We start from the raw sequence: 12,488 nt of genomic DNA, 5'->3' as shown, positions 1-12,488 counted from the left end.
TAATTTGCACTGATGTCCCGCAGCACAGAACACTGAGGTTAAACAGTCAGTGCGTCTCATGTCGGAAATACTCGACCAGTAGTGTGTAATTGAAGCTAGTGGTACTTTTCTGGTGGCATAGTATGTTTGTTTGTGGAATGTTTGTTTTTCATTAAGTCTGGGTTCTTTTCTGTATTCTAGCTGAATATTTGAGAAAGTTTGAGCTGCTATGTTGCATTTCACTCGGTTATTATAGTCATTATGTCACACCTGAGATTGGGGTGCAATGTACAATAATTTCTAACGAGACTCCTAAATAAGGAAATCGGAAACATGTAACCGAGAACTCCTGACACCTTGAATTCAGAGTGCTTCCAGTAGGAGTCTCTTCCCCTCCCCCTCCCGGATTTTTTAATAAATAGAACAAAATTGTCTAAGACTCCATTCAGTGTTACCAATTCAAGCCCAGTTCTTACTTGTGGCTCTCACAGTTCTGGTTTAAGACAATCACTGATATCTATATTTCACCCATAAAATATACAATCAATTCATTTTACAGTATATTCTCTGAAGCGCTTTGAGACGTCTCGAAGAACTGATAAGGCGCTATATCAAATGCAACGATTAGTATTATTTTTATTCCTGACCCCCAAGAATGTGTAATGCAGGGAGGGTGTGCATTGATTGCTCCCAACTGTTGAAAGGGTTAACTGGGATCTGAGTAAAGTTTCTCAATCATTTGATCACCACGAGCTCCCTCTAAAACTAAACTTTCAATCTGTTTGCTCATTTCTTTCCCTTCCTTTCCAATGTGAAAGAAAGGCAGCCTGCCAGTAATCAGTATAAATATGTCCAGCCTTGAGCTTCTTTAATGCTATGAAATATCCAGTCAGACAAAACACCGCCTTTCAAGGTTCCTGTAATTATGCCAGTCTGTCAGGCAGTAGCAAAATAACTGCATTAACACCACTCTGGCCTTACCATGGACAGAAAGCAATGGCCAAAGCTCACCGAGTTCTTTATTTTAGGTGTTCTAGCCAAGAGATGGTGTTTTAAAAAGGCAGCTGCTGTGAAATGATGAAATTAGATAATGTTCAGAATCTGCTATGACCGTGCCAAACTCACATGGATTCTTCTGTCCAGGGGCCCTGTAAGTTACCACTCCTCTGTCTAGATCTTAATTACTTCACAGAAGTATTTTAGCCTCTACAGCATTTTCCACTGCCCAGAAAAGGTTGAATCTGACCTGGTTAACCTCTGGGTTTCATTGGAACATCTTGTGAGTTTTGCCTTTGGCTTCAAGTAAACCCATTTTAGAAAGGTTTTATTTTGGGATCCAAGTGCTTGCTGTTTCTCGTGCAGCATCATATAGCCCACACTTGCAGGTTCGAAATTACCTCACTATGTGCAGCCTTAGACTGAAAGTCAAATCGAGTGATGTTGCTTTGGTAGACAAGGGCATAATATGCAGTTCGTCTCCCCGGGGAGATGCTGTAAGCTCCTATCTGATCTAATCAAAAGATTTAGACACCACAAAAGTACGGTATCTTTGAGCCGAGCAATTTGAAAATGCTCGACATCACCTTGTTGATTTGTTTCCTCTGCATTTTCTGAAGTGTGAGGTCTGTTACCTGACCTTGGGATTGGAATACTTTGGAAATGAGCATTCAAGCTTAATTCATATATCCTAAATACAATTTTGTGTTCTGTTGTAATACTTGTACAGCTGTTTTTCTGACATCGGTGTGGTGCATTTAGCACCCTGCAGAAGGCATTCACTGTGTGGTATACTCGTGCGGGGTGATGTGATAAGGCACAGTAAGGAATCTCAACTATTTTACGCCATGAAAGATTCTTGCTCTGTGAATCTGCGTTCTCCACCAAACCAGGTCTGACTGCACCAAATATACCTATTTTCTAAAAGTGCTTTTGAAAGGAAGTGTTAAAGCACTAGCATGCAGCATCACAGAGAGGGATTTGTGGAGTCCTGTAGCTCAGTGGTTAGAGCACTCGCTTTGCAAGTGAGAGACCTGAGTTCAATTCCAGGCAGAGGGCGAAACCTTGGGCAAGTTTCCTTACTCCACACTCCTAATAATAATCCCTCCAAAAAACAAAACAATAATAAATTGGTCATTTTCAATCTACGACTGTTTGTGGGACATTGCTGTGCGCAATTGGCTGCCGCGTTCGCCCACACATATACAGTCAATTCACTTTACAGTGTGTTCTGTGAAGCGCTTTGGGACGTCCTCCCGACGTGAAAAGCGCTATATCAAATGCAAGGATTATTATTATTATTATTCCTCAGCTGAGCTGCAACTCCTCAAGGAGTGAGGGGAACATCAGCTGCTAGGGTTTCACCAGGCTCCTCTTGCCTCTTACCAGCTATGAGGGAGTGACCTAGGAAGCAAAATTCCCAAAACTTTTCTCTTGATTGTGAGATATTTGTAGTTGTGGGAGAGGTGAGGCGCAGAATGTGTAAAGAGACGAATAGATCACTTTAAAACCTTACGCTGTGGACATTTGTTTGAACAGACCGTTGTATTCAAATTCTATAAGGATAGGCTTTTGGATGTTTGCTGTTCTTTCTGAACAGATTCATAGTTAGTAGTTTACATTAATAAGAGATTAGAGACATGGGAAGCGGATGCCGGATTTGGGTTCGAGTTGCTGCCAGTGTGCTGTCCATATGACAAATGTTGTTTCTTTTCCAATTGGAACGGGTCCAAGGTCTGAGGTGCGAATGCAGATCCATTTCTTTTTTATTGCTCGATTGTAGAAGGGAGCGGCTCCAAGGCTTGTGGTTTCAAACAGGATTGTGAGCAGTTAATTCCACCAGATGTTTGACACAATGGAATTAATGAGATCGCTCGCCCCTGACAAAAACTCTTAATTGCTCAGGTCTAAAATCTCTTAGAAGCAAGATTCACATCTTCAGTTCCGATTGCTCTTAAGAGGAACAATAAAAAAAACTCCATACCCCATCTGCCTGTTTGCCATAAAAGGTGCAGCTCATGCCGTGGGATTCCAGCATTGCTACTTAGCTGGCTTACCCGGAAACCAAACAGCAGCAGCTTGCATTTATATAGCTCCCTTCAGGTGGGGCTGCAACTCGGAGTGCTTAGCAGAGGAGCGCTCTGAGACGCCGTCCAGTGTGGAGGGCGCTATATAAATCCAAGTTGTTGTTGTTGTAGCAAAGGCAGAGCCTGACCCAGTGCCGGGATAAGGGAGGAGGTGACCGTAAGCACAGACTACGCTGTGCCAGAGGAAGAATCATAGAGATAACATTCTCTGTAAGACGTATTGATGTAGGTTATTGTCGTGGGTCCATAAGAGAGGATCAAACCTACATATGCAACAGGAGAAGAAGTTTGGTGTGGATAATGGCATACTTGCGTTTGATATGTTGCCTATAATGGCAACATCTCGAGCTTCGCAGGGATTTGCTGTGAAGTGTATTGACTACATTTGTAAGCAAATATAGCAGTAATGTTGTGCACAACTAGGTCCTATGAACGGTTGAGCAATTTATCTGGAGGATCATTGGACAGGACATCTCAAAGTGCTGTGCTTTGTTGATGAATTTGCCAATGTGAACACAGCAATATCCTACAACAGCTCAGGAGTGAGTTGCCAAATGCTTGCATTTGATATAACATTGTTCATGTCTGGAGGACATCTCATAGAGCTTAACAGGATTTACCTTAATGGGCAGTGACTACTTTGTAGGTGAATCATGGGAGTGAGCTGTACAGACTAGGAGGGTGCCACTTTAATCCCTGCTCTGTGCCAAATCAACTGATTTTAGTAGGACAAGCAATGAAGAGACTAGACTACAAGTGTCCCCAAGCAAAATGATTTCAGGAGAAGAGAAAAAAGCAGCTATTTATGCAGAATTCATGCTCCATTGAAGAGCACTGAGCAGATTTAATGTATTGTGACATTTTAGTCCAGTAAATGTTATTTCTTTGATTTAATTCAGTAATTTCCTTTTATTTTTCTCAGCACTGTGCAGCACCGTGAGCTTGTCAATCCAGCCAGTATGAAACAAGCCCTCATCGCTTCTGCCCGCAGACTGCCTGGAGTTAACATGTTTGAACAGGGCCATGGAAAGCTGGATCTGCTGAAAGCCTATCAGATTCTGAAAATCTACAAGCCTCAGGCTAGGTGAGTTCCAATGAGGTCTGATACCTGCTGTCCCTCCCCTGCCCCTTCTTCTGTCAGTAGTCCCCTCTTTTCCCAACTTCAGGTTGGGTGACATTTGCATGGGCAGCCCAAGTGGCTGCTGGGTTCACCCACAAAACACATCACTTTACAGAATATCCTGCGAAGCTCTTTGAGACTTCTCAACTTTGCGATAAGGCACTATATCAAATACATTTAATTATTATTAAATGATCATTCACCATATGAGTGCCTGGACAGTGAATGACAGTGAGGAACATCGTGCCTGCTCCCTTTTCATTTCCAAAACATCTGGTTCTATTGAATTCGGTTTGCATTATGAATGGGACAAATTTGATCGAACTGGCAAGCCAGCTCCACTGAAATACCTTCATAGTTTAAGCCTGACATATCAGTACTGCAGCCAATTCAGCAAGTTTCTCTTGAAGCTTTTTTTTAAAAGGAGCTACAAAGTCATTTGCATGTTCTTTTCACAAAACCACCCACTTGATCGACAGCTCAGGTGGTGATTCAAGATGACTTGAATTTTTAGACTCAACACTAATTGCTATGGCCTTACTGAAGTTCCTGTTATATAAGAAGCCCCCAAATAGACTTCTAAGAGTGATCCCATGGCGCATAGGTTAAACAATTGGCTTTATTTCATTGGAGTAGAGACGATGAAGAGGTATACAAAATTATGAGGTGTTTGACATGGTGAACAGAGAGAGAATTCTCACTGGCAGGTGAGTCAGTGTCTATGGGACACCGAGTTAATAGCCATAAGACTAAAAGGAGAACTTAGGAGAATTTTTTTCACAGAGCTGTTGGGATGTGGAGTGAACTACCAAATAAGGTGGTAGAGGCAGAGTTCATTGTAGGTTTCAAGAGGGAAGTGAGTTGATATATGAAAATTAGAGGCACGAATGGGGAAAAAGGATAGAGCTGGGCTATAGGATTGAATGGCCACCTTGCTCTGAGAACTGTGCAGACTTAATTGGGTTGAATGGCCTCCTTTTGTACTGTAAATTTCTATATTGAAACTATAAATTCCTTTCCGATCATTGTGCTCTATAAACATCTGTTCTGTGATTTCAGTTCCCTGTAGAAATCCAATTTAAATGGCTGGTTCACTTTAAAAGGTGCTTTGCGTACTGCCAGTTTAAAAACAACCTTCCTCCAAGCCCCGGATTAGCTATATTTCTCCACTCCAGCTGCTCTTAGAAATGACTGCACCTTAGGGAGGAAACAGCTGTCTTCCTGTTCATATGATTATGAAACTCACCTGCAACAATCCTGATCACCTCTTCAGGGTTTGGTGTCCCCACTTTAGGTTTGTCCGGAGCCCTCATCTAGCTTTAAATTGTAGTATGTTTCTGATCCACCAAAAATCGACTGCTCTGATCAACGTAGAAAAGTTTGGAATGTTTTAGTTCAGGCATCTCTCCAGTTTATTCAGCTCATTCTGTCACGCTGAATGTGTTGTGGGTAACATTACACACAAAGTTTCCATTGCAGTAACTTATCAATACTATCACGTTCACTTTACATTGCCTGCTGTCCTGTCCTAAACAATGAAATACTTCTGATTGTCAGTTAGGAAATGATCAGACTTCAGCCTTATTGGATGCTTTCTTTGTAATGTGGTTCATTCTAAAAATATCTTAAGGTTTTGCAGCAAAGATCTGTTCAGGATGCGCAGGAAGTGTCCTCATGCTGGTGACCTTAACGCCACAATCCCATGATTTATTGTAATAGACCAACTACCTTGAAAAGCTGAATTCTGTTATATGACTGTTCTGAACAGGATTTGATCTCTTCTGAAAGCTTGAATATCTTTAGAAGATGGGGTCACTCTGATTGATGAACATCTGGGTCTCACTTAGCACCAGACTTGGTTAGTCAGCTTGGTCACATCCAAAAGCACTGTTGGGAACATGGTCCTGGATATGATTTTACTAAGTAACTTTATTCCTTTCAGCCTAAGTCCCAGCTACGTTGACCTGACCGAATGCCCTTACATGTGGCCCTACTGCTCCCAGCCCATTTATTATGGAGGCATGCCAACTATAGTCAACCTTACAATCTTAAACGGCATGGGGGTCACTGGTAGAATCGTTGACAAGGTAAGGATGACTGAATGAAGGTTGAGAATGGTTTAGAGATGTGCAGGATGCTAGTGAAACCTGTTTTAGTACTAGAATAGAATTCAAAATTGACAAAGTGCCTGAAATGTCCTTTTATTTTGGAAGCAGAGTGCTGATCTGTCAGATACCAGTTACTGCTCATTTCTTATTAAATACTGTACAAAATGTACCGACAGGATCAATCATTCCAAAATCAGTACAGCAAGAACACTGGTATTATCAGACCTTTCTGGCAGAGGAAATTGAAATATTTTTGTGGCCACATTACGTTTAGTTTGACACTGGTTTAAGTGGTTTCAGGACTTGGTTGAATGTGGGGAAATTATGAAAAAAATTTCTTTGGTCAGCCGTGTATCTGACACATGCGGAAACCCATCACCATGCTTAAGAGTGTTGAAACCAAACAGAATTCTATGCATCCCATCTACTTTGGTTAAACTACAGGAGTCCTGTAGCTCAGTGGTTAGAGCACTCGCTTTGCAAGCAAGACACCTGGGTTCAATTCCAGGCAGGGTGAAACCTTGGGCAAGTTTCCTTATAATAATCCCTCCAAAACAAAAAAAAAGTAAATTGGTCATTTTCAATCCACGACTGTTTGTGGGACACTGCTGTGCGCAATTTGCTCCCGTGTTTCGCCCACAAATATACGGTCAATTCATTTTACAGTCTATTCTGTGAAGCGCTTTGAGACGTCGAGAAGACGTGAAAAGCGCTATATCGAATGCAAGGATTATATAAAACTGATGAATCAGAAATAAATTGCTAGATCTGAACTGCAGGATTGCTGTCCACAGATTTTGACTTTTCCAGGGTTACAGGAGTTTTTATGTGGGTTTTGGAATGTGCACAGTGAATCTGGAGCTTTCTTCTTATTCATTTATAGCCTTGATTTTGAGTTACAAAGCAGAATGAAGTTTATTAACTTTTCTGTTCAATACTTGCCTTGTGTGTGTCTATATAATGCAATCCAGCATCTGAGCTACCAGTCCTTGGAGATTAGGATTGATTTTACGGCCAGCAATTCTGCCCAACTTGGCGTCCAAAATCCTCAGAAAACCTTGCACCTTATGTTTGTAGGTAACCACTGATTGTTTGTCTGAAATAAAAACAGAAGCCGCAGGGAACCCGAGCAGGTCAGGCAGCATCTATGGAGCGAGGAAAATTAGTTAACGTTTCAGGTCGATGACTTTTCTTCAGGACTGAGTTAACAAATTTTCCTCTCGCCATAGATGCTGCCTGACCTGCTGCGTGTTTCCAGCAATTTCTGTTTTAATTTGAGATTTCCAGCATCTGCAGTATTTTGTTTTTTGCCTTTTGACTGTTTGTCTGAATTGGGTAAACCTCTCATGTGTATATCTCATTTTTCTTCCAGCCCATATGGCAGCCTTATTTGCCCCAAAATGGAGACAACATTGAGGTAGCTTTCTCCTATTCCCAGGTTCTCTGGCCTTGGTCTGGCTTCCTGGCCATATCCATATCTGTCGCCAAGAAAGCTGCCTCTTGGGAAGGGATTGCTCAAGGTCACGTGATGGTTACCATTGCCTCGCCCGCTGAAAATGATGTAAGTGTGTTCAGCAACAGCTTCCCTTGTACTTAATGCCTTATGAAATGGAAATACTCCTTAAGAGCCCAGACATACAAGTCCACGATGCAGTTAATGTCAGATCAAAGTGCACTGGTTCATTGATCATGCTGGAAATACTAAAGTGCCATCTAGTGACCAGTGCTGACAATTACCCCTTTCAAATGGCGAGGAAACAGTGAATATTGGAATAGTAGTTTGACTGGATTTCTGTTTGCAAGGCAGTTTATTTTGCTGGGTGTGCTGGTAGCCGTATTTACCTTAGATTGGAGAGAACATAGAGGTGGCTTTTGTGTATTCCAAAGTTATCTGGCCATTGTCAGCTTCCTGGCAATATCAATATCGGTTTGAATGTCAGTCAGTTCTTATAAATTAGATTGCACCATTAGGTAAATGTGCACCCTCCATTTGTGTAACAGAATAAAAATCTACCAAATTCTTGTAGACCCGTCAAACTAAAAGCACATGCAGTTCAGCTAACATTGGGATACAAGTTAGGTGCTGGTGCTGGTGCTTCCCTGTAACAACTGAGGTAATGTGACATAGTTGGTGGAGACTTCAGTTTCCAGAAAGAATCAGGTTCGTCCAATTGTCCAGATGTTTTTTGAGCTTTGTCTCAAGGATGCATTTGAAAGCAAAACATTACTGATTCCAAGTATTGCATTTGATCACTGAGCAGCCTGGAATTCGAAGACTGCAGTGTTGCTGGTTGTCTGTATAAGTGTCTGTATAGTTCCGATAATCCCAGTTATTTCCCTTTCTTGCTGCAGTCTAAAAGTGGTAATGAAATGACATCGACCATAAAGCTGCCAATCAAAGTGAAGATCATTCCAACGCCACCCCGCAGTAAGAGAGTCTTGTGGGATCAGTACCATAACCTGCGCTACCCTCCTGGATACTTCCCCAGGGACAATTTACGCATGAAAAATGACCCATTGGATTGGTGAGTTTGTACAAGGAAGTCCTGTTCAACACCTTATTCTCTTTTCTCCACCTCTTCCATCCTTGTCTTGCCCCTCTTTTCTCTTCCCAGCACAAAATATATAGATAAACAGTGCGCTGACTTTATTCCACAGTTTGATACTAATCTTCAAAATGTATTTGAAGAACATGTTGTGCTATTTGAATCAAAAACTGTATGGAAAGGAAATTTTACATTAGTTTGTTCCAAATGTAGATGAAAATAGTTAACGGAAAAAGAACAGAGCAGTTTCTTTCTGATAAAGGCCACAAGTTAAACCCACCATCAATAACAGCACTTCCTCAATCCTTTAACTTCAGTAATTAAAGAGGAACCTTCTATCAAACCATGGGGGGCAATCGCATGAGAACAGCATGCTGTATGATCGGATGACCTTACCTCTCCCAATCTGCTGTAGAGGAAGCCCTAATCTCTCTCTTCTGTAATTGTTAGCGAATCTTCATTTCCCAAATGAATGCTCAATTTACTACACGAGTATGTTTGTGGGGGGTGGTATGTACATATGTTCTGTGGTCAAGTTTTTCCAGTTAAATGTGCAACCCTCAACACCATCATTACACCATCTTAAACAGGATCTCCAGGGCAAAGCTCAGTGTTTCCTTAAATGGGAAATAATCCCTGTGTGGTTGAGCATCCCAACGTAAGTGTTGTTAAGTCTGAGGGTGCTTATAGCTAATGGAAATAAGTCGGGGGTTGGGGGGGAGGAGTGCTCTCTGTCTGCAGTTTTCTCCTGAGCTCTTTGAGTAAATTTGTTAATACTTTATTATGATGATAGTGGTAGATTTAGGATCCACACAATCACGTAGAGATTATTTCCCCTTTATGCAAACACTGAAATCCTGTTTAAGATGGTGTAGTGATGGTGTTGGGGATTTGCCTTCTCCAGTACCAACTCCAGGTCCGCTGATGTTCTATCGCTTGTCGGGCCTGGATAAGTGCAAACTTCCTGCAGTTGAATGTGGACAAGACGGAAACCATCCTCCTTGGCTCCCATCAACCTCTTCACTCCTGCGGATCTAAACTACTCAACCTTCCTGGGCTCTCGCTCAGACTCACCAAACCAGTGCGCAATCTAGGCGTCTGATTCGCCCCCCAGCTGTCCTTCCTCCCCCACATCCGGTTCCCCACAACCCTACCATCGGAGTTCGCGCTTTCAGCCACTATGCCCCGAAACTCTGGAACGCTCTCCGTCAATCCCTCCGCCTTGCCATGTCTCTCCCCTTTTTCAAGTCCCGTCTGAAAACCTTCCTCTTCCACCGTGCTTACGGCTACCTCCCCAAACCCCCCCCGAGGCTCGGACTGAGGCTCCGCATCTGTTGAGCGCTCTGAGACACTACCCTGCGTGGAGGGCTCTATATAAGTGCAAGTTTTTGTGTTGTTGCTCATCCTAATGAGGAAACCACCTACATAGGGAGATTGATCATTCCTCACTGGTGCCTGATCTATTTTATGTCTTCTCTGCTATCTTCTGAGTTGAGGATGTGGGTTGAAGCCCCACATCAGGACATTGAACTCATAGCCTTGGCTCACGTTCCAATTCAGTGCTGGTGGGGGGGGGGCTGCATTGTCAGATGTGTTGTCCTTCGGATAAGATGATAAACGTATTCAAGGGGACTTTAAAATCTCACACCACAATTCTAAAAAGCAAGAAATTTCTCCAGGTTGACAGGCTTCCAGATAAAATTGCTCATTTACTTTGTGGCTGTTAGTGGGATATTGTATGCAAATTGGCTGTCAGGTTTGCCTAAAATAGTCACTACACTTGGAAGCAAAATCCTGAGAAATGCTTTGAGATTTTTACCTGACATGAAAGTGGCTGTAACAAATTGTGAGTATTATTATGATTCGTTAGAAAGGGAGATAACGAGTCATACTATGTCAAGCTTATTCCAGAGGTGAAAATAAACTGTTCTCACACATCTCTCTTGTCTCTGCATTAGGAATGGTGACCACATACACACCAACTTCAGAGACATGTACCAGCACCTGCGGAGCATGGGATATTTTGTGGAGGTCCTCGGAGCACCTATCACCTGTTTTGATGCCAGTCAGTATGGTGGGTACACCGTAGTGTGTTAACGTTCAGTTGCTCTTACCTAGTTTGACAAGACTTCTTTATGTTGGAAGTGATAAGTTCAAGTTACCACAAGTTACAACACTAGCTCAACCAATATTTGTGGTGTGGGTGCAAAGTTGTGCAACTGTGACTTGAAGTTTCACACAAAGTGGATTCCTAAAAATTTGATCAACGGCGTGAAGTTCTCACCAAAATAAAAATAGCGGTTTATCATTACTACATACTTTTTGAGGTCAGAGAAGGTGTTCATTTTTAAACTGATTTCAGAGAGCATTTTTTCCTATCATCTCTGGCTTCGTGTGGCAACTTTTTATCCCTGAAAAAAGTTGCCTCTGTTCTTCGTTGCCTCTTTCATCCTATTCACCTTTCCTCTCCTTGGGAAGTTATTCACATTCATCCTTGTCATAAGAAAGATTCTTTGGGTCTCTAATGTTTTCAGCTGGCCTCTTTTCAGCACAGTTACTGTCCTGCTAAAGTAGAATTCCTGTTGTATCTGACAATATAATGAAGAGAATGCAACCTTGTTTGTGGTAGTTGACTCAGCATCAGGGGTGGAACTCTCTTTCCCATCTATTGGTTGATGTGAACCACTGCTCATTTTTCAGACGTTGTTGCGTTAACTTATTCTCTGACAAGAGAGTTGTACAGAATCAGAGTAAGTTATTGTACGCGTGGGTTGGGGTGCTGGGGAGAAGAGGAAAGATCTACTGTGGTGTTAAACTCTTAGTGGTACCCCTTTATAAAGTGGCATTTGTGAGTTGATTAAGAACATGAAGGCCAATCATGTGGTCTAACATTAGGTTTGAAATATTTTTTCTATTGAGTGGTGACACTTGGAACCTTGTAGGTTGTGAACGATTTTTCACCCAAGAAAATATTTGTGATCGAGTTTCAGGTTAATCACCATCTGCTTTTGAGCTGATTGCTGCAGCTGTGCCATTGCTCCAACCAGTTCTGCTGCCTGTGTACTGATACTTGCATTGTTTTTGGCAGGCACTTTGCTGATGGTAGACAGTGAAGAGGAATACTTTCCTGAGGAGATCACCAAACTGAGGCGAGACATTGATAATGGCCTGTCTCTAGTCGTTTTTAGTGACTGGTACAACACATCTGTAATGAGAAAAGTAAAGTTCTACGATGAAAACACAAGGTACAGCACTATTTGGTCTTTGGTCTTTACATGATTATAGATATTATTTGATTCCATTTTGGGCATGTGCTTTATTGGAGGGTGGAAGGGGCTGGAAGGTTAGCACTACTAGTGAACTGTGAGCAGACCATTTATACAACACAGTTGGATCCTTTGTTACTTGTTGGTACTTTCAAGACATTCTACTGTACTTGTATTTTGCCCTAAATTACTTTAATTCTGTTCAAAGAAAAGACAAAATCTTGAGGAGGAATACTTTGTCTAGAGGGTGGGTTTGGAGGGTGGGAAAGGGAAGGAGTCTAGCAGGCAGTAAAGGACTCTGGCCAGCAGCAACATGAGGAAAGAACATAATAATAAAAATAATAATAATCCTTGCATTTGATATAGCGCTTTTCACGTCTTCTAGA

The 12,488-nt window shown here is 42.0% G+C and overlaps 1 protein-coding gene across 2 annotated transcripts in view; it reads left to right on the top strand.

Moving 5' to 3' along the window:
• Positions 1-12,488, top strand: part of mbtps1 (membrane-bound transcription factor peptidase, site 1) — a 63,079-nt gene that overhangs the window by 36,934 nt on the left and 13,657 nt on the right. For both annotated transcript variants that reach the window (XM_007904699.2, XM_007904698.2), the window contains exons 11-16: positions 3,985-4,146; positions 6,125-6,269; positions 7,663-7,851; positions 8,643-8,815; positions 10,795-10,910; positions 11,925-12,081. In XM_007904699.2, coding sequence (XP_007902890.1) covers positions 3,985-4,146; positions 6,125-6,269; positions 7,663-7,851; positions 8,643-8,815; positions 10,795-10,910; positions 11,925-12,081 — 942 coding nt within the window. The remainder of the gene's footprint in view (positions 1-3,984; positions 4,147-6,124; positions 6,270-7,662; positions 7,852-8,642; positions 8,816-10,794; positions 10,911-11,924; positions 12,082-12,488) is intronic.

Source organism: Callorhinchus milii, unplaced genomic scaffold, assembly GCF_018977255.1.
Source record: "Callorhinchus milii isolate IMCB2004 unplaced genomic scaffold, IMCB_Cmil_1.0 Scaffold14, whole genome shotgun sequence".
In the NCBI taxonomy this organism is placed as follows: Eukaryota; Metazoa; Chordata; class Chondrichthyes; order Chimaeriformes; family Callorhinchidae; genus Callorhinchus; species Callorhinchus milii.
Note: the sequence above shows the minus strand (reverse complement) of the source record. Positions and strands in the feature narration are given on the sequence as shown.